A 23829-nucleotide genomic window follows, 5' to 3' on the forward strand; every position below is an offset into this window, starting at 1 on the left:
TGTCCGTTCTTTGACAGTTTGTTGTGTTTTGGCTTTTGAATTTGCCATTTGATTAGGGACTTTCAGTTTTAAATTTTCCTTGGAATTCGGTATTTTTGTGATTTTACTATAAACGAAACAGAACAGTTAATTTATGACCATAAACGAGGCTTAGAGTAAGAACATTGAACACCGAATTCCAAAAGCTTGTGCCAAATCTGATTAATCGCAAATATGTTTATCGGTTAAACATCAGTGTTTCTATTGTTTTAACATTTCATGAACAGTAAATTTACATAAACGAACCGCGTCTATACTATTTCATATCATCGTAGCTAAGACAAGCTAACCAGCTACAGTAACGACCTATTGAATGTAGCATGTATAAAATATTATCAAAGATACAAGGCTAACAATGCCGTGCTCAAGACGTATGTTCCGTCTGTATATATAGGACTCGTCATTGACAATCGATTAAAATAACTTTACATCATTGACAATGTTTAGAACACTGAAATCAAAAATTTAAAATTAACCTGCAAACATAATTAACTCAAAAGAATGGTACGACCCACAAAATCATTAACATTAACACAATAAACACACAGCAACAAAATAAGAGTACTCGCAGCAACTGAAAACAAGTTCAAAGCCAATTACAAATAAATAAAAAAAAAAAATATAATTTACATGAATAAGAATTATGTTGCATAATATGTAATACTGTTATCATTAATATGAAGTATTTCACATCAAATATTGAATGGAGTTTTTCGACATTTCTCATAACAAGTACCCAATTTAAATAGGAATATTAAGAAGGCATAATTATAAAACAAAAGATAGTTGTACAACTATATTTCGTTGTGTTAACCCAATCAAAGTTACAAATGAGTAGAATTATGAACTTCAGAGAACAGCCCTGTAGAAATATTTAAAAAAAACGTTAATTATCAATGTTAACATAAAATTTATGTATTGCTTGAAAAGAGGTACGAAAGATACCAGAGGGACAGTCAAACTCTTAAATCGAAAATAAACTGACAACGCCTGGCTAAAAACGAAAAAGGAAAACAGACAAACAATAGAACACATGACACAACATAGAAAACTAAAGAATAAGCAACACAAACCCCACCAAACTAGGGGTGATATCAAGTGCACCAGAAGTGTAAGCAGATCCTGCTCCACATGTGGCACCCGTCGTGTTACTCATGTTATAACAAATCAGGTAAATGGTCTAATTCGGTAGGACACATTCATGAAAGCGCAGGAATTGTAGTTACGACGTAAGGAACATATCCGATATCATTTGTGAAACGGTTATTCCATAACGGTGGTCAACCAACTCGTAGTGGCGTCCGTAAAATTTACGAAGGGATGATTTCAACTTCACCATTTGGAAATGGTTAAATAGCTTCCTTGTAACACTAACCCTCTATCAATAAAATTATGATAGGAAATGCAAGCACGGGAATATCGTATCAATTGGGAGATTTTTACCCCGTATGCAGGTGCGGCTGGAATGTTTACTACTTAGAAATGGAATGTTCACAATTGGAAATTTGTCAATTTCTAAATGTAAGTCAAGATATGAGGCCGACTTAACTGTAGCTGTTGTATCCTTTATCTCTAGTTCGATGGGATTGGATCGATGTGTTCAACATAGTCGCAAAATGTTGAATTATTTAGTGAAAGAACGTCATCTAAATAGCGGAAAGTAGAATTAAAGGATATTGGTAACTTCTTATCTTTCTCCCTAAGAAGTTCCTGTATGACGTCAGCCTCATTATAATAAAGAAACAAGTCGGCAAGAAGAGGGACACAATTGGTTCCTATTGGAATGCCGACAATTTGTTGTAAAACACGTCCTCCGAACGTAACAAAAATGTTGTCAATGAAAAAATCAAGCACCTTGATAATGTCAGTTTCAGAGAATATTTTGTTTGAATTAGAGTGATCCTTTACAAAGTAGGATTTATCCCTTCCTAAGACAAGATACTTGTATCTACGTTGGCCATTCTTTTCTTTTGAAACAAAGCAATACCAACTCTTTCAATTTGTCTTTTAGTTTGGAATGTGGAATACTTGTGTAAAGTGTAGAAAAGTCAAATGTTTTAATACTATTGCAAGATTAAAAAGAGTTAGATTGTATGTACTCTAAAAGATCTTTGGAATTTTTAAGTATCTACATCTTATTCACGCCACTTCTTGAATAGGCAGTTTCACAATAACTTTGAAGCCCATCTTTGATTGCTGATAAAATAGATGTTTATAATTTATAAAGGGGTTTCGTGGAGCACTTGGAAGACCTAGCAATATACTGTTGTTTGTAAGGACACTTATGTAGTTTAGGTATCCAATACAGTGATGTAAGATCCAGTTCTTCATCTTTGGTTGAAATTCCAAAGGAACATAGAACAGACCTGTGATTAGCAAGGATTTCTTCTTTGGTAAGTGTCGAGAATGTATATGTTGAGTTACCAAGTGAATTGTCAATACCTAATTTGTTTATCAAGCAGTTAATGTAATGAGTTTTACACACAAAGACGATGTTGTTTGGGGCTTTATCTGAGGGAACAACACCATATTTGTAATGGAGGTAGGATAAGTTTTTTGCAACTCTTGGGTCTTTAAAGGTTGACGTAGCATGGGCATTGATAGACCTATTCAGTTTCTTAATTCTGATTTGTATCAACGACCTTATCGCCTTAATCCATTCGGAAAGAGTGTCTACGCCTTCAATTTCACGCTTAGCCCATTGCCTGGCATAATCCTCGACTTAATCCATCAAAATTTCAAAGTTGTATTTTCAATTGATGGATTTGGGCTCACGATATTTCGGACCTTTCGATAACACATTTCGCAGGGAAGTGTTATTTACGATGTTGACATCACCGGTATAAACGTGGCCAGTCGGATTATATGTGAATTGGGAACTAGCTCAAGTGCAATCGGGAGGTTTAGACTTGAAGTCGTCAAAATTGAGATCCTGCACAACGTGTTTGTAATTGAACATTTTAGTTGCAATAGGTTTGGTTTAGGTATAAGAAATGATTTGTACAGACTGAACTTTGAAATAAGGAGGTATTTTCGATTGAACTAATTTATGATGAAGGATATTGCCTAAACTGACGCCATCGAGACCTTTGTCGGCAAAGGAAAGATTTAGAAAAGATCTTTTCTCTTTATCATCTTTCCCAGTGCGGACTGGTTTGAAAAGTCTGTGACTTGCAATATTCGAAATTATAGCTGTGAATGTGTATTGGTTTGAATGACGGTTTGTAACAGTGGTTTCCAAACATGAATTAAACAGAGAATGAAGTTTTGAAAGGGGTAATGAATAAAGTTTCATGCGAATGTGATGAATACGGCTTTTGTATAAATGAAAGCAAGTCGTTAATAGAGACACCATGCAGAGTAGATGATGTATAATAACGATGAACATGACTGCGTCTACGTCGAGGAGTAGAGTTGAAAATATTCATCACATTAACCGAGCTACAGGAAGGACTAGATAGAATACCTATACCATCAATTTTGTCATTAATTATATTTGACAATATAAAAAGAAAAACGTATACCTGCTTCATATTTAAATAGATACAAGTCTAAACATGGATTTTTTATTTTCGTCCATTTTCTTAGATATTTTACATATATTCAACTGCTACAACCTTACTCCATGATTTTTTATGTGGCACCAATCGCCAATTAATATTTTAATTGAAAGTAAAGAGTAAAATTGAATTATAAAGAATATTTAAGCAACAATAATTTGGACGAAGAGTGGCATTACTGTTATGTTTGCAAAATTTGCAAAAACTCATGATTTTACGAAATTCACCTACATTATGAGGTCACAAATATGTAACTAATGACATAACTGGTAAAAATATGTTTAGCTTTAAAACTATATGACATTTAAGCATAGGTTTACATCAAACTCAACACATTTTCGTACTGAAAAAAAATCAGATTTTGAGGGCCAAATTATGATTCATTGTACCAAATGCTTTTGAAAGATTTTTGGTAGGACTTTTCGTCATTAATGAAAAGTAACTTTATAACTATTTTGATCTGGACGTCACTGATGAGTCTTATGAAGACGAAACACACGTCTGGCGTATTTAATTATAATCCTGGTACCTTTGATAACTATTTACACCACTGGGTCAATGCCCCTGTTGGTGGACGTTTCGTCCCCGAGGGTATAACTAACCCATTAGTCAGCACTTCGGTGTTGACATGAATATCAATTATATGGTCATTTTTATAAATTTCCTATTATAAAACTTTGAGTTTTCGAAAAACTAAGGATTTTCTTATCCAAGGAATAGATTACCTTAAACGTATTGGCACAACTTTTTGGAATTTTGGGTCCTCAATGCTCTTCAACTTTTTACTTGTTTGGCTTTATAACTATTTTGATCTGAGCGTCACTGGTGAGTCTTATGTAGACGAAACACACGTATGGTATATTAAATTAATAATCCTTGTACCTTGATAACTATTGATAACTTGCTTTTCCTAATATGTCAGATAGTTCAGTCACAAAATTATTGAAAACATGTGTTATACATATGTTATACTGAATCCCTGTCTCTCGTGGAGTTACGAGACACGCATTATTTTTTTTACCCACTGAAATAGAAGTAACAGTAGTTTGCCGATGTTCAAATCGCGTAAATTGATACAGAAGATATTCACAAAGGTACTCTATGAACGATACCGGGTGCGGCATGGACAGGGTAAGCCACCCTGATATGCATGTCACCCGTCGAGTGAATATATATTCAAAACGTCACAATCAATCTGTAAATTTAAAGAGCAGACGATTACTTTGTAAATGTCACAAAATATGTCGCTAATGAGTCGAACCGCATAATATCAGTCAACAAATTCTTGATGATGCCCGTAAAACTTATGCAGTGTTGATCTCAGTCGTTTGTCCTCATAACTTACACTCCAATATAGTGTACTCATATAGTCACATTAGATTCCATCATATAATGTGTGAGCAAAACAAACGGACATAATAGGTTAACATGTCAAAAATAGGGGTAGAGCAGATATGATTATAATATAGTCTGAATCAACACGAAAACAAATAATTGTTTCGACAAAGAAACACGCAATGGCATAAAGACAGATTTTAAAGTACATATGAAGTAAAAATTAAAGACAAGAATTCAAAATTGTTATTAAAATTGTGAATAGAAATGGAGAATATGTCAAAGACATAGCAACCCGACCGTAGAGCAGATAACAGCCAAAGACCACCAATAGGTCTTAAATGCCTTTCTTATGAATTTTATGTTGATAGGGGAAACATATTTATGTGTTAATAGTTTATTTGTGTATTGTTCATTTATCTGGTAATATGTGTGATATATCAACTATATTTTGCGTATAAATGGTTTGTAAGGCATACATGATATTTGGAAAGGTATTATCTGACAATGAAATTCTTTTCATGGTTCATTGATCAACATATAGTGTATGCGGCAAGGTATGTTTCTATGAGCAAAAGGTTAACTTTTTTTGTGGAGTAATTGGATTCATTTTTATGGATAGTTGATAATGTTATCACCAACTGTGCTTGAATCTTCACCTAAAGATTCGGTATAGGCAACCTAAATGTTTATTTAAATATGCGGTATTCCCAACTTGAATATTTACTTCTAGATGCAGTGTTGCAACATCTACTGGCACGGTGCAATCCCTGGGAGTTTTTTTAAACAATTGTTTTATGTCCTAGGACCACAAATTAATTTTTTTGTATAATATGATAAGCATCACTATAACGACCACTTTCACCACTGAGACTACGTGTTTCTCATGTTGGCGAGTGTAGTTTGTGGATGAAGCTTATAGTAACAAATGATCTACCCCAGAAAAATAGCAATCTAGTCAATTAAGATGGGTATTGAATCCACAAGCGAGGTTTCGAACTCAGTGTTGGCAAGCTAGTGTTCACTTCAGCTGAACAATTCATAGTCATCTGCCTCTGTGGCCATGTGGATGCGTAAACCTACATTCTGTACCTATTGATTGAACTTTATCAAGATCTAATCATACAATTGTTAATTAGCTCTTGTGTTATAGCTTTATCCTTATGGACAATGTAAAAACTGGACAATTTCTAAACATCACTTGAAAAGACTATAATCGAATTGGTGATTAAAAGAAATTTTTGGAGAATGCCTAAATTATTTTCTGTTTTGTCCTGGACAATAAATTTCTTTAAACATTTTTCTCTACATGCATATATGTGTCCATTTTCGAACAATTTCAATATAAATGTGCATGCAAAAAATTGATAAAATAACAAAATTGTTACTATTATGGCTTCTCTGTAGAAGTAATGTAGGACAAATAAGCAATTCAAAGTAAAGATTTCAAGTGATATTCAAAATTACACATGCATAGCAAACGAATTAATTATTGATATATCTAAAATTTGGAAAAGAAAGACAACTCCAATTTCTAATTCTATTTAACAATTAATGATATTATTGATAATTTAAGAACAGATAGTAGATTCCTTCAGCATGCATAATTTATGTAAATTTCTTGGCAATTATGGTTTTAACTATATAGTTCTGTAACTTAATTTTCTGAGCATATATTTCATTGATTAATGTCATGAAATGTTCATAGATAATGTTTTGTGTATCTCAAAAGAAGTGATACTGTCAGTGGAGAATTAAACACTATCAAACCAGCATCATACAGTAAGGGTTTTGACTGAGTGAATGGATATTTAACCCAATCCCCCCTTAAATAAAAACCACCAATACATTCAGTTTTTTATTTATTTATTTGCACTGCACAACAATAGTTTTTTCTTGCATATCCAATGTTTCCTTATAATCCTTATTTACAAACAATAAACAAAATCCTGTGGAATGTACACAGACTTTAAAATAAATAAGAAAAAAAGTTTTAAAATTGTTGTTAAATAACATAAAAATTTCAGAGGTATATCTGTAAAATTTGAAATCAATGATATGTAAAAGCATGATTACGATTATGGAAAACAAACAAAACATTGATATAAGACAATTGAAAAAGCTGGTTTTGCAAGACCGATGTTTTCCCAGTTTCTGCACTTTAAGAATAGCAAAGAATTACTTCATTGTAATCCTTTAAATGCTATTTTATTGAAGTTTCAAAAAATTATAAAGACATGATCATGAGGCTACAAGAACATTTTTTTCCTTAGTATATTAAATTGTTTTATCAAGAGTCTTCAGGTTCTTCTTTTATTTACAAACATTTGTAAAATTGTATATATTTGTCTAGCGAAGTCTTAATTTTATTGTGTGCTTTTAGCTTGCAAAGATCAACACGACAGATGTCACTATAAAAGCAGAAAATGATCGCTGTTCCTGAGCAACCCTGTTTTTTTTTTATTAATTTTTCTTTTTCTTAAGTGTTTAGCATTCTGTTGCCTTTATTACTTGAATAAATGACTTAAGCCTAATATGGAATGAGACTATGACTTATTTTGGTTTAAAACTAACTTGATCAAAAGCCCCAGTTCTTGTCAATCTTAAAAGCAGAAAACTGAGAAAAATCTATTCAGGGAATTCTGGGTAAAACAACTCAAGCATGACATGATTACTAAACATAACCAACAATAATAAATGACATATAATGATATATCTTCAAAAAACAATTAACATTGGATAAATTCTCAACAAGATCATAATTATTATCAAATGACAAACCAATATCTCATTCATAACTTATATAATCACAACAAAAATTCTTAAAATTCTTCTACTTCAGTTCGCCATTTCAGAATCTCAAGGATTGTGGGTAATTGTTTGTGCACCAGAATGAAAATAATATGGAATTTCATTGGTTGAACATTAGCCAATCACAGTGTTTTGATGTACATGTTTGAAAATATTACCCAAAATGCATTAGATTCTGAAATGGCAAATGGTAATGTATGCAACCTCGGCTGTAGGTCTAAATGTATAGTACTCAAACTTTACCCATTTTTCATGATCAAATATCTAATATGTGCCATTCTTTTTTTAAAATTAAGTAATCATAAGATTTTTAGCATTGTCTGTCAAACAAGTCAGCATATAATAATATCATAGAAAAAAGCATGCTGACTTATTGGACAGACAAAACTATTCGATTTGACAGTAAAATAAGATCAATCTATGACTCACTAAAGATACCATATAAACTAATATGTTTGTCAATAGTTTTCAGTTTCAACAAAATGATACTTGATAAAAAAAAAAAAAAAAAAAAAAAAACATTTGAGAAAGAATACAGCACTCTCTTTTACTAAATTAATTAAAAACAAATGAAAACTGATATTTTTACATTGATATTCACTATCAAAAACTTTCACTGGTGAAATAAAAAATATCAGCATTTTCCTGGATTTTTGTTTTGTTTCAATTTAGAAAATTATTAAACAACAAAAAGAAAAATCATGTATTCTTGTGGTAGGTTTTATGAGATGTCAGCATTGAAAAATTTTAATTTGTGGAAGGAAAAAGATGTTTATCCTTCTTGAAAATATGTTAGAAATAACAGGCGTTTAAAATAATTCATAGAAGTGGTTTTCAGATGCTTTTATGTTCAAATATTGAAAAATATTACGGTAAAGAAATGGTTTTGAGATGCTTTTATGTTCAAATATTGAGAAATATTACAGTAAAGAAGTGGTTTTGAGATGCTTTTATGTTCAAATATTGAGAAATATTACGGTAAAACAATAAGTAATGCAAAGACTTATTAAAATTAGCAGGGGTCACAAATAGTTTAGAAAATTCTAAATTTTTAGCTCATCAGACTGAAGCTAAAAAAATGTTACGTTTCTTGGTCAAATGGCTTGCATACTGCTTACATACATCAACAGAAAATGTCTACAAACAAAACATTTAGTCAAATAACAAAACACAATGTTGTAAAATAAGACTATAAAACTCAATATCAGCAGTGAAATAAAAATTTCATCATCACAGATTTTTAAGGACTAAAATTAGGTTAAGAGATCATTGGGGTTAATGCAACAAACCTTACCTTACAATATTTAGGGGGAAAAGGAGGGGAACTGAAAACCTTGTAGGTATTTATCAAATAAACTTCCAAATTCAAAGTTCCAAATCCTTATAAAACTTTCATAGGAAAAACATACCTAAATCTTTAATAAAGAGTTGATTTCCCAATTTTCTTTCCCTTTATAGTTCTAATCTAACATAAAACCTTCCAGATACGTATTTTGTTTTTCTTAATTTTTTGTTAGTCTAAAAAAGTTTTTGACACTTTAACTGATGATTAATTGAATTATAGGTTCCATTTTTGTAAATGTTGATTGAGTAAATATTAATTTTTCCTAGATTTTTGATTTTGTGGGTTAAAATCATCCTTATTAAACCATTTCCCCAGAAATCCATGAAATTAAGTACAGTACAAATAATAATCAATCAACATTTAATAAATAACATTAAATAGGTTAAAAATTGTAAAGTAAGGATTGTTTGTTGGTAAAAATAAAATCTACAAAATAAATTAACTAATAAATCAAAAGTAAACTTTATGATATTGGAGACAAAACCATTAAACAATAATAACAAAATTCTAAAAGGCAAATATGCTTCCATAGTCACATGACCTAAAATTTTACTCTTATACTGTTTACAAATCTTTTCACATCATTCCTGTCAACAAATATATGTTAAGTTGTCTCCCTTGTGATAGCTCTTTTATAGAGACCATTTGTGGTGATACTATTACAGCATGTTTGTCATAAGTGTAGATGGTCATGGGTTCAATACCATATATACTCATAAGCATATACTATTTCAGTATGAATATTTATACTTTTTCTTCGTAGGTATTTTCAAATAAAACTTTTCAACTATATATCATCAAAAGCTTTGCAAACTCAAATTGAATTTTTGTCACTGTAAAATATGAAGACATTTCTATCAGAATGACAGAATTAAATTAGCCAAAATTCAGGGTATTGATCAATAAAATAAACATTGCATTGTACAATGAAAGAACAAATGTGAACAATCCTCTATTTCATTCTCACTACATATCAAATTTAACATTTTAAAATTATAATAAAATTTAACTTTTTTGAAAAATTTAACCAACATATTGCATTTTGCTTGAATTATATACCATGTAACAATATTTTTTTCACAATTTGGCAAATCACAACAATTATTTGTCATTTGTACATATTTTTGCAGAGGCGATGTAAAAATAAATGCTTGTTTTTTTATTGACATATTTGCAAGCTCTGTATTTTAATTTCAATTGGAAAATAAAATACAACTGACAAAGGGGAGATAATTACATGACGAGAGCATTAACAACCTTGACTGCCTTTACAGCCATCGTACAGTTTTTAACTGAAATTCAACAGTACTCATGTTAATTAAAAAGACTATACTTTCGTGTCCTTTTTAATTACTGAAAATAGGGAGAGGTGAAACAGAAAATCTGTTTAACTGACAAATATATCATGAGACAAGGCTGTAACTACTAAGATTAAGTTATGAGCATTCTGACTGAAGATTGAAGAAAATGTGCTTTGAGGTCTAACAAAAACTCAAGCAAAATTGACATATCTGTCTGAAATAAAGGGAGGTTAACACAGCCAATAAATTCCAGTCAAATAACTTAGAAGAAAAAAAGCTAGCCTGTCTTGCATACATGTATTTAAAAAACAATATTTATTTTCTGATGCCTATTTAAACATTCCAAATCAACCATAAATAACATTTATAATAATTCTGTATTTTAAAAAGAAAACCAACATTTCAATAAATATCTTCACAACCTTCATCCTGCAACCACTATTTAAACAAGGACATCATAAATATTCCCAGAAATATGTTGCAGTTGGGACATTTTGATAAATTTTGTTATCCTTTTTTTGTCCACAGACTGCAATTTCTAAATATTTCTAGAAATATTTCAATTATGTCCTAAAATAATTATTGAAAAACACTCAAACACAAAACAATATAATTGAATTAATTTCTTTTCTTGAAATTTCACAAAACGTAAAAAATGGACTAAAAAGGGGTAGTCTCATAAATTTAAAGTCAGTGAAAAAGAGCTGTATAAAACACATAAAACAAATGAAATTCAGTTGCAAAAAGGGGGGGGGGGGGGGTATTAAGCAAAGCACACTCATAATTAAATGTCAGATATTATTGGTTGTATCAAGCAAAAACACACCAAATTATTTTTTTAGTTGAACAGGTTGTATCAAATAAAGCACACTCAATAGAATGTCAGTTGTTTCGGGTTGTACATGTATCAAGTAAGGGTAGTAAATGTAGCAGTTATATTTTCAAAATGCCATTTGACTTAATAAATGATATGACTGTGACTTTCATGTGAGACTAGAATCTAAATTTATGTAACACTGAGTTAAAAAATACCATCAAAACTTCAAAATTAGAGACATTCTATTCATTTACCAATCAAATTTCTTTAGGATTTTATACTAGAGACATTCTGATCCATGTTCAATCAGATTTTTATTTGGTTTAAAATTCAGGTACCATCTCAGCAAATTTTCATTTGGATGAATGAAATTTTCTTAAATAGCTTTTGCAAGGAAAAAACTTGAACATTTCATATTCTTAATTGAATGTTTTAAAGTGTAAAAACCTGTAGGAATGTATAACTGATAATAATAAACAAGTTTTGATGGTATTTTTCAACTATCTGTAACAATATTTGGTCCAATACAATGTAAAATATACATATAAATAGAAATGCATTTTTCAAAAATGGAATAAATTCTTCTCATATTAAGAAATAATATGAACCTGTACATATACTTGAGCATTCATTCAAACATGGAATTGCACAATGGTTATCTACCCTACTTAAATTCTTCAATAAAATTTCAAAATAAAGTTCTCCCTGTAATTTTCCCCAACTGTGATATATTGTTTTACAGTAACACTGAAGCATAATTGATGATTAGCAGACTGTTTCAATTAAATTTTATTGAAAATTTGTAGCCATGCCTCTAAAATTTAAGTACTTGAAATTTCATATGTTTGCAATTTTCATTTTTAATTTGGTTTTGTTATTAGTATCAGCTATTTTAATTTCTGCTTATGAAAAGAAAAAAAATGTTTGAACAAAATTACTTTTCAATGTTACCAAACAATATTTCCAATTTCAATTTAGCCAAACTAAATAATCTCTCTAAAATAAAAATTTCTATCAATATCAACCTTGTCAAATCCTTTAATTTTGAAACAATGATCAAATAAAACACAATACATTTATATAGTGCAAGCAGTTCTCAGATAAAATCAGAATAATAAGATAATTTTACAACCTTTACTTCAAAATGCTTTCCTCTTTTTTCATTTTCAAAAAAAAATTCCTAAATTTTCAGCATAACATTCCTTGAATTTATTTCAAATTATTTTGTTGTGGGTGTAAGGAAGACATAATAAACTGTTCAAAACAACAACAAATTTCATCCTTCTCTCACATCTCTCTTGACCTTAATTTGACCTCTAAAGCCCATAAATAACTACAAAAATGTATTTATAGCACTTCTATAAAACAGTTACAATAACATTAACAGCTGTAACCATGGTAACATCACCATCCTTCAGCTTCCATTCGTCTGGCTGGCCGATGGACCGTAGTTGAGACTGTAATGTCGGAACACTCATCCGAATCTGACGTCAAGTCAGAATTCTGTAAAAAAACAAGTTAGTGTTAAAGATTATCATGATAATTTGTTAACAAAAAAGAATCTTTACTTTAATTCATTTCTCATACATGAGGAGACTGTTATTCAGTAGTAGTCATCGGTTAATATTTTTTTTATAAAATGAATGGTCATAAATTAGGCAGTTTTCCATGTTTCAGCCTCTGACTATAGATTAGCTTAAGGTATATGTTATTCTCAAAGTTGGAACTGTATGGTGACCTATAACTGAATTAATCAACGTCATTTGAACTTTGGTGGGTAGTTGTCTCAATGGTTATCATACCACATCGACTCCTTATCTTTGAAATTGTATACATATACTATCACAATTTTCTTTTACTTTCTTGTTTTACTTTTGGTTTTAACAATACTGTAAATTCAGAAATTATTGCATGCATTTTTTATTGTGATTTTGTCATTTTAAACTAAAATGTGATTTTAATATTTGTGGTATTGAGAAAAATCCTGTTTAATTAATAAAAAAAAAATCAAAATGCAAGTTTAAACTATTGCGATTATAATTCTGTGTCTCCTTTTTTCGCAATAATAAAAACATTGCAATAATTTCTGATTTTACAGTATTCTAAACTTTCAACTTTTGATAATTTCATTTTCTACTGTAATAAGAATTTATTTTTAAAGAAAGCATTTTCATTATTTTACCTCATACAAATGTTCCGGAGATACAGAAACTTGATCCCTCATTTTTCGTACTGTATATTCTCGATCAGAAAGTCCATCCGACACATGAATAACGGCACAATTTGCTAATTCTAAATGTAAATTTTCTGAACTGTTCGTAGATAGTAATCCATCTGGAGTTAATTGTTCCGAATGTTCACTAGTATTTTCCTCCTCTGATAGTATACCTTCAGAACTCAATGTTGAACAATAAGACTGTCTGTTCCTACGAATGTCATCCTCACTTACTTCCCCTTCTTCTTCAGACCACGAGTCTTCAGAATGCTGAAATTTAAATTATTTGATATGAGTTGCACATATGTGATTTTATTTGATATAAGTATTAATGACATAATGGCTGACCTGATTGGTGTCAATGGCCAGTTACTTTTGTTTAAGGAAAAGGAAGCTATAAAAAAAAATTATTTAAATATTTACTGTTCGTTATCGTGATAATGCTTCTATTCTGTATAATGACAATTTTCACCTTAATAAAACTTGAAGTGCTTGTTCCAAAGTTTATCAACATTCAAGGATGTTTTTAAAAATGTATGCATAAATTCATTCATTTAATGCAGACTGTTCTATCAAATAAAATTGAAAATGGAAATGGGAAATATGTCATAGAGACAACAACCCAACCAAAGAGCAGACAAATACAGCCACCAACATGCATGGGGTGAGCTTTTTTTCAACTTTCATAAAATTCCATGAAGATTTGATAAAGATACTGATAACTTAAACAACAGACTGCACCCATATCCTAAGGATACTCACAACACAACAAAAAGGACTGAATCTTGGATGGCTGTATTTCATCTTCACTACTTTCACATGCGATACAATTAATCGCAAAGTGGAAAGGGATTAATATAAGTTGCAAAACTTGTTTCCCAATCCACTATAAATAAATATGTTTAAACTAATTAATCTTAATGAGACCTTTTTGTGGCGTTACTTTTAAAACATCTGAAAGTTGTCTGCTTTTTATTTTGTCTCTGAAAGACATTGTCTTTCTGAAATGCTCATTTCGGAGTCATGAGTAAATTTACTGCTACTAATAAATTATCATACCTTTACAGTTCTAAATGTCTTCCTTTCTCTCATTCTTACATTTACTGGCTCTGAATCTGTGCTATCCATCCTATGTGAATTTATATTTAAAGAAGGAGAACTCCTAGGATCACTTAATCTACGATTCAACGCAGTATTTATAATTGTGTTATCGTCTGTGTTCACATCATTTGTTGTGGTCGTTAAATTTTCTGTAGTAGTTTCCGTGTCAAAAGAACAGTTTAAATTCTCATTTGAATCTTTTTCCCGTAACGATGGTTTTGATTCATTCACATTTTCAATGTTTTGGTTTTCAATTCCGATTAAACTTTTTGACTCTACGACAGGACTCGGACTTGACGAGGCCGCCGTGTCAGCAGTAGGACTATCGTCAACACTTATTCTACTAGATCTTTTACTGCTACAAGTATTATCACTACAAACTCCCTCACACCCAAAACACACGTCGTTTAAATTTTTATCTTTTAAATCCTCGTCACAATTTTGACAGTCATATCCTTCATCGTCAAGACAACCAAAGTCATGACCTTCATGACAAAAAACATGCTGGTCCATTGAATGATATTCCCTCACTGCCGTACCTGGCCCCAGATATTTAAAAACTCCAGGGGCTACAGTTCTTGGATCACGTTGTAACTGCATTTGCTTAGCATGTAATTCCTCATGAAGAGCATCTTTTGTTGGACTTTTTGCAGGACTAGAGAATATACTGCTCAAAGATCCTTTACTTCCCCTTCGATGGCGGCTTTTTCTCATTCTGAGTTTAGTTGGAGATGGCAGCACAAGTTCTGAACTTGTTGTTAAACTACTATCCATATTTATATTCTCTGGACTGGAAAGAAAAGGAAGTATTTCATAAAAAGAAAAGAAGGTTTAGTACTCAAAAATCAAGTTTAGTTCTTGTTAATATTTTTATACTAAGCCAGGAAACTTGTTAATGTGAGTGTTTTATATTTTCTCAAACACATTTGATGTTGTTAATGGCAAATATTTAAAAGTAGATGAAAGCTAATCAAAACTTGTATAGACTTTTGAACATATGGTATAGAAGCTTATCTTGGATAAAAACAGAATAATAGCATTGACTAGTAAATGCTTTTATTTGTGTTGTTGGTTTCCTGTCTTTTGTTCATATCCTTTACATCTCAGTTGCTAAGAAACTGTTTCTTCAAATAAAGCTTTGAACTACCAAAAGATGTGTGTATCATTTTCTTTTATAGATGAGCAGTATTTCTAGTAAATCCCACATAAATATTATAGATGTCCTTTGGTTATTTTTGTTGCTATTTTGCTGTCTCTTTGATGCTTACAGTAACTTTGAATAAGGTCTTCATGCATTTTATGGGTATGGATAAATACAAATGTTCAACAAAGAACAAATCAGTTATAAGCTTGTTTGCAGACTTTTGTAAAACAACAAATTGAAATTTCAACAAAAATAGAATAAGGTCAGAGACTGACTCATTAATTTAGTAATACCTTGTAGGTTCAGAACCTGACTTGTAAGATCTCTTTTTACTCAATCTTTCCAATCTCTCTTGAGCTCTAATTACTGGTCTTACAATACTTTTCCTTTTCTTTGCATACATAGCAAGCTGTTGTTCTCTCCTACAAACAGAATTTGATTAAAATTAAGTTATGAACAACTTGTATCAATACTTTGTTTTATCACACTTGAATAACATAATCTGTCATTTGTTTCATTTCTAAAATTTAGTTATCATTTTTTAACTTTGTCTACTTTTATTTTCTAAGACATTTTCCAATGGCATCACAATAAATTTATCAATGATTAATGTAGGGTTATTTCCCTTTACACAATTCTGACTTTTTACAATATTGAATTATAATTTGAAAATTTTCCATCAATGTTAAACATGAACTGGGTATTTATTACCTAGATAAGTATTTGTTAAATGCTAAAAGTAGCTGTTAAAAAAAAATGTGTTTCCATTTAGTGTGTGTCTAAGATGACATTGGAAGAACAACTGAATAAATCAAGAAATTGTGTTACTTTATATTTTAGCCTCTAAGAAATCATATTGCTTTATAAGCCGGCAAAAATGTCATTGGCTTTTAAAAAATTATGTTACCTTTTTCCAAAATTTTCTGTAATTAGTAAGCAAATAAGATTTGCACATTTCAAAAATCCAGTTCACTCACTTTTTATATTAAACCTCAATAAATTACATACTTGATTAGCTCCCTTTCTCTTTTTTCCAACTGTAACATGCAGGCTGTCAGTTCCATGTACAAATTATTGGCTCTCTCCAACTTTCTTTCATAATGATCTCTGACATCTTGTGCATGCCTGTAATTTTAAATACACATATGTTTACAACTTTTAAAGATATGACACGGAGGGTCTGTGTGGCATGCTTCTTTGCTTGGGGGAGCAGCCTCTTTGTTTCAGATGACTACGAATTTCAACCATATTTTATTTTGGTTGTCAAAATTACTAGCACATGTAACAATTATGATAATAATTTTACAAATAACTATTATAGAAAGTTGAATAGTTATTTTTTTGAAATTTTTATGCCCCACCTACGATACTATTATAGAAAGTTGAATAGTTATTTTTTTGAAATTTTTATGCCCCACCTACGATAGTAGAGGGGCATTATGTTTTCTGGTCTGTCCGTCTGTTCGTTCGTTCGTTCGTCCGTCCGTCTGTTCGTTCGTCCGTTCGTTCATTTGTCCGTCTGTCCCGCTTCAGGTTAAAGTTTTTGGTCGAGGTAGTTTTTGATGATGTTGAAGTCCAATCGACTTCAAACTTGGTACACTTGTTCCCTATGATATGATCTTTCTAATTTTAATGCCAAATTAGAGATTTTACCCCAATTTCACGGTCCACTGAACATAGAAAATGATAGTGCGAGTGGGGCATTCGTGTACTGAGGACACATTCTTGTTTTTTACTTTTTCTGTTTACTTCATTGACAAAGATCTTGTTTTATGGATATAAATAAGAAATACTAGGACCTACATCTTTTTCTACCCATTCTCAGTTTCGATGTAACATCATTGGACATGGTAAGACTCATGTATTGTTGTATGATCTCAGATGTCAGAGTTAATTCATTTAAATATTGGTTATGTTCCAGCAGCTTGTGTAATTTTAATCACTTCAACATCCACCCAATATCTTTTCAGTTTGTTGATGATTGGAGTATTTAACGACCCTGACTGGCTATACAGCCCTGACACGGTCGGTGATTTCAGTTTGTAGGAAAGAAAGGGGTATAATATAAGTAATATTTTACCTTAGCTCCTCCCTCCTTCTCTTGACTAGCTCCTCCTCTAGGTGGGGCATGTGTGTTCCTTCACATCTGATTAACTGTAACTGTTCCTTAATTTCTTCTTTCCATATAATCTACAATATTCAAAATTCAAAGTCAGATCTGTGACAGACCATTTAATATTTAAGATAAAATTTAGTCATGCAGACCTGCCAACTTTTGAAAATCCCCATGGGGAATTTAGTGCGAGACCAGATTTTTAAGGGTTACAGTTTTTGCGGCATTTCTGTGTGCACTGTTTTTTACTCTTAAAATAGTCTCATATCTCTTCTTTTTTCTTTTGGTATACTGATGATAAGCTTATAAGCCTTGATTTCTTTTATTTGCATGATTCTTGTACTTATTTTAAAATTGACAAAACAATTTAAGAAAAGAGAAAAATGACAATAAGAAATGAAGACCCCCCTTTCCCCCCTCAAAAGACCTGCTTATCTTTAGACCACGACTCAAAAGACATGAACCTATATGTCCTAAAGTTAGAAAAATAAATTCAGATTTTTATTAAGTCTGCCAGTATTAATGAGAAAATGGATAAAATTTGAGTTATCTTTCTTTGTGTTCAGAGGTGCTCTTACCGGCGGAGGCTTATATACAGTAGAAGTGTATACAAAATGGCATCGATTTTAAATCAACAGACACATGTCTGATTTCAAAAATTAAATGGATTTCAAGATAAACGATGTTTCCTTAAGGGTTCATTACACTGTTCTCATCTTTTAGTTATTATGATTTTGTCATGGAACTACGGTAAACGTTGCAAATTGTGCTTATATGATAAATTGGTTAAAAATCAAAGGCCGTCTGACTGAATTTCTGTTTACAAATATTAACTAATTTTGAGGATTGTTAGGACCCATCAGGTAATCTGATTACTTACAACAACAAATTATGACACCTGTTGTGACCGTTGATTAGCACAGGGTTAATATAAACTTGTCATAATATGTCCCCAGGTAAAATTATAGATTTTTTAAAATTGATCAGAAAAACTTCAAAATCGGTAACCAATAATTTTTTCGGGTATATTTTGTGAAAATCGGGTTTTTGACTTGTTTTACTATCCCGATATCGGGATTCGGGTTGAGGGATGAAAATCGGGATGATACCGCGAAAATCGGGATAGTTGGCAGGTCTGGTCATGTGACAGGTAATTTCAAATCATTGTAACCACAATATCATCCTTTCTTTTCTCAAATGTGATTTATCACCAGTTTTGTACTAGCATCAGCAACATAACAGGTGCCCCCATGTGGAGCAGGATGTGCTCATCATTCAGGAGTACCAAGTTTTTCATGAGGTTTGCATCAATCAGTCTTTAGTTTTCTATGTTGTGTTTTGTGTACTATTTATTGTATGTGTTTTTTTATTATATGGCATCATCCATTCTTTTTTTTTAGACTAAAGAGATTGAAAGTCCCTTTGGTATTATTAACCTCTTCTGTTGTATTTATACAAAATCCAAAGTCAGGTGACAAATAATTTCTTTTCTATTAGTTTTTTTCTATAAATAATGATTTGGATTAAATACAACAATCAACATTATCATTTGATTTTTTGTTTATTTTTCATGCCCAAAATTGTCATTTCAGATAATACACTGCCAACTGCAACAATTTGAGTAATAAAAAAAAAAAAGTACATATGAGTAATTGATATTCTGACATTCTGTACCAAATGAAAACATTGCATGTAAAAAGTTATTCAATCCTTACCTGTGCTTCAATAAAATCTTGATGTTTGAAGTTGAGTAGTTCAGGGGAGGCAATTTCTAGGTGCATTAAAATCTGTCGGAATGATGGTCTATTTCTTGCTTTGGGAGACCTGAAAATATTTTAGATAATTTTTATTATTGATTTTTAAACACACTGATTTCTAAATTGTTTTTCTATAAAAAGAAAAAAAAACACTCATAAGGTTATGCAGTTTGAGATTATTCTTTGATCAACCACTGTCTAGAAACTTTTGTCCTCTTTTACTGAAAATTTGAATTTTCTCAGATATCAATTGAAGAAAATCCATGCTATCCCACAATGCATTATTCTTTACATCAAATAATTGTAAAGTAGTATTTACATTCGTCCTGGATCTTCTTTGTAACAATCAACAAGTGCTCTATGTCATAAAACTTTACCTAGTACTTTGAGTGCAAAATGTGTGCTTGCAACACGCAATCAAATATTTTAATTGGTTGATTTCTGAGTCTGAGTACAAAAATCATGCTAGAATTTTTGTGACCCCAAGGAAAGGATCTTGGACTAAATACATACCAACACTGTTTATATTTTGAGTATTATAATTGGCTTAAAATTTGATGAGCCCAATTCAGGCTAGAATCTCAGGCTTAATACTTACCAACACTGTCTCATCAGCAGTTTGAAGCCCTCGGGGCAGGACGATGGCACAGGTAAATGAAGGCTGTTACTTCCAACTCCCCATATTATTGCTGAGGAATCTACGTCTTTATACGGGATTTCTCCTGATAATAACTCCCATAAGACAACACCAAATGACCTAAAAGAAGAAAATTGTATTTTGTTTGTGGTGTAATAATAAACTCTTCAAAGATACCAGGATTAAAATATTGTACACCAGACGTGCATTTGTGGTCATTTTAAAATTTCCTGTTTACAAAACTTTGATTTTTTCAAAAACAAAGGATTTTCTTATCCCAGGCATAGATCACCTTAGCGTATTTGGCACAACGTTTTGGAATTTTGGATCCTCAATGCTCTTCAACTTTGTAATTGTTCGGCTTTATACATATTTTGATATGAGCGTCACTGATGAGTCTTATGTAGACAAAACACGCGTCTGGCGTACTAAATTATAATCCTGATACCTTTGATAACTATTGTCTACAAAAATCTGTAGTGAAGCTGGAATCAAAAGTTAAAAAAGATAAAATAAAGTAGGAAGTTGAAGAGCATTGAGGACCCACATTGACTAAATACTGTAAAATCCAAAACTATTCCAAAAAATGCAACTGGTTGAGTATTTCATTTGCAATATCTTGAACATGTAATAATTTCTGAATTTGCAGTGTAAGCTTAAAAGTGAAACTGGGTCTATCCATTGCTTTTATTTGCAAACTTTGCACATCCATATCAATTAAAAATCATTTATTCTCAATTCCGTAGCCAATATATTGGCTTATTTCAATTATTTATCAAAATTATAAAACAGTAAGAAGCTAAATCAATAATTCTCAGTTCGGAGTTCTCTCTAATATATTTAAAAACTGCATTAAACTAACACATTTGCATTTTTTTTTAATAAAACAAATAAATTTCTAATGGTTCTTTTAGCAAGGAAATATAAACATTAAATATTGAGGTTTTATGGTAACATAAATTTGAATAAATGTCGAACTTTGAATTAAAGTGTGTTATTATGGATTTAATACTGTTTTCTACACAATATGAATAATCTGCAATGAGTTTTATGGAGATTAAGAATTACTACAAGTCCCTCTCTGAATTTCCTTATTCTTTTATTTAATGAATTTGCAATCCTTACATGCAAAAAAAAAAATGCATGTGAAAGCATTAAAATTGAAATAAATGTCATTTAATGTCAATGCTTGATTTGAAATGTGCATCCATCAAACATTTTGAACTCCATTTTTTTATACATTAAAATAATCAAACACAAATTGTACATGTTTTATAAAGATTAAGATTAAATGTTAAAGTTTGATTTAAATTGTGTAATCATGTTTTGAATATCAATTGATATAGATTTAAATAATCTAGTTTAGATTTTTAAGAAGATGATTTTTAGATCTAGACTAGCTATATAATCTTCTTGCTCAACTATTATACCAATTTCATTTATAAAATTGAGAATGGAAATGTGGAATGTGCCAAAGAGACAACAACCAGACCATAGAAAAAAACAACAGCAGAAGGTCACCAACAGGTCTTCAATGTAGCGAGAAATTCCCACACCCGGAGGCGTCCTTCAGCTGGCCCCTAAACAAATATATACTAGTTCAGTATTATCTTTTTATTTCTGAAAGGCAGTTTATAAGTATGATTTGTATTACTGTTTCTATGTGTTTCCGTGATCCCATTTGGGTCCACACAATTTTGAATTCTAAAATGCATGTGTATATAATTTATTGAAGTATATATGGTGTTCTTACATAGTTTTGTTTGTTTGATTTTCTTTTGCATCAATAATATCTAAAAATAATTTAATTTTGGATGTAACGCGTCTTCAGATTGGCTGACGTTATTTTGTTATCAGCCCATAGACATAATTTAGTCATGTGACCGTGACGTCATCAACGTTTTTTCATGGTTTTCTACGGTTTAAAATGGAATTTAGAATTAAATTATAAGAAATGACTGTAATATTTTTTCTGTCTATTCGAAATATTAACATAAAAAATGTGGTGCACACTGTTAAATAACCTGCTACATGCGTTATTCAGTGTGCACCAAATTTTTTATGTTATTTCTTCAGACAGAAAAAATATTACAGTCATTCCTTAAATAACATCCATTTTTTGTTCATGCTATTAGACATTCAAATTATATATGTTCCTAAGAAATCTGATTTATTTAGAATTTGTTTCAATAATATTTTTCTTACCATATGTCAACTTTCTCTGAACATGGTTCATTTCGTATGACCTCTGGAGCCATCCATGCCACTGTTCCAGCAAATGACATTTTGGTACTTTTTTCATTCCATGTCCGGCTGGTCCCGAAATCTGATATCTTAACAATATCATTCTTGGCAACCAAGACACTACAAATACACAAGAAATACACAATTCATAAACAATAAACCATATATGGAATACACAATTCAGACAATAAATACAAAAGAAATACACAAATATGAAACACTTCGCCTTTTCAGAATCTTAAGGACTATATGTAATATCTTTGTTCGTACACTAAAAAGAAAATAACGTTACGTCATTGGTTGAATTTCCATTGTTTATAACGTGTTTGACCAATTACAACGTTTTGGTGTACGGTTTTGAAAATAATACCCAGAATGCATTAGATTCCGAAACGGCGAATTAAATGTTAGGAATACAATTTAGACAATAAATACATAAAAGGAATACAAAATTAAGACACTACAAATGTACAAGAAATACACAATTACTATAAATACACATGGACTACACAATTAATGTATTTAAGAATATTTAGAGCAGAAAAACTAAAGCTATCTCCTTCATTATTGCTAAAGACCATATGTGTTTATTTAATGTACATGGCAGGTGACTGACAAAATTGACCGTGATTGTATTCAGTTTATGTGGAAGCTATATATAATTCATGATATACATATAGAATAATGGCATTAATTTTACATCAATGCTGACTTCATCAGCAAGTATATTAAGGAAGTCATTTTTCTTTTATTGTCAATTTTGTCTTAATTACACAGTTTTTGGGTTTAGAATATGAAATGCAATAAGTTGGGAGAACTATTTTTACCCCTACAAAATTTTGTGATAATTGTCTAGCTGTATGATAGAGGACTTGTGCATTTCATTGATAAATAAGCGCTGATTGACATTGATGTGTGACATTTCTGCACTATTACACGACTTCATTACCGAATTGTTTCAAATACTGTAAACCAACTAATTTTTGAGAGCAATTTAAATTATTTTTGCAACATTAGCAAGTAGAAAAATAACGCGAATATAAACCGCCACAAATATGTAAAACTTTGATTTTTCCTTAACTATCTTCATTGTAGAGACAATTTAAGAATTGCGAAATTAAATCGCCGCGAAATGGATAAGGAAGAACTAAACACGAAATAAAGTATCTGGGAAAATAATTTGGTTTACAGAATCATGTCCTGTCCTGTGCCCCTTACATATATTTCTGCATATCATATTATGAAAACATTTATAATGTTTACTAACAGTCAAAAATCAATTTCATGGGTTTCATTGCGTTTTGACAGACTCTTGGGATTAAAAGAATTATACAGTGTAATGCTTCTGCACTTGTGACAACTTTAACTTCATAAATAATAAATGAGAGTTTTATATTGTGTCCTTGAGGC

At 30.9% G+C, this 23829-nt stretch overlaps 2 protein-coding genes across 6 annotated transcripts in view; one reads left to right on the forward strand and one right to left on the reverse strand.

Moving 5' to 3' along the window:
- The window catches only part of LOC139503477 (uncharacterized), a 210555-nt gene that overhangs the window by 33897 nt on the left and 152829 nt on the right, over positions 1–23829 (forward strand). The gene's annotated exons all lie outside the window — the stretch shown is intronic.
- The window catches only part of LOC139503471 (mitogen-activated protein kinase kinase kinase 13-like), a 92462-nt gene continuing 75416 nt past the window's right edge, over positions 6784–23829 (reverse strand). For all 5 annotated transcript variants that reach the window (XM_071293250.1, XM_071293251.1, XM_071293252.1 and 2 more), the window contains 9 exons: positions 22381–22539; positions 20137–20295; positions 19497–19605; positions 17749–17858; positions 16677–16793; positions 15962–16090; positions 14483–15314; positions 13391–13693; positions 6784–12711 (listed from right to left, as the gene is read on the reverse strand). In XM_071293250.1, coding sequence (XP_071149351.1) covers positions 12613–12711; positions 13391–13693; positions 14483–15314; positions 15962–16090; positions 16677–16793; positions 17749–17858; positions 19497–19605; positions 20137–20295; positions 22381–22539 — 2017 coding nt within the window. In that variant the 3' untranslated portion in view covers positions 6784–12612. The remainder of the gene's footprint in view (positions 12712–13390; positions 13694–14482; positions 15315–15961; positions 16091–16676; positions 16794–17748; positions 17859–19496; positions 19606–20136; positions 20296–22380; positions 22540–23829) is intronic.

The sequence above is a fragment of the Mytilus edulis genome, chromosome 14 (genome assembly GCF_963676685.1).
Source record: "Mytilus edulis chromosome 14, xbMytEdul2.2, whole genome shotgun sequence".
In the NCBI taxonomy this organism is placed as follows: domain Eukaryota; kingdom Metazoa; phylum Mollusca; class Bivalvia; order Mytilida; family Mytilidae; genus Mytilus; species Mytilus edulis.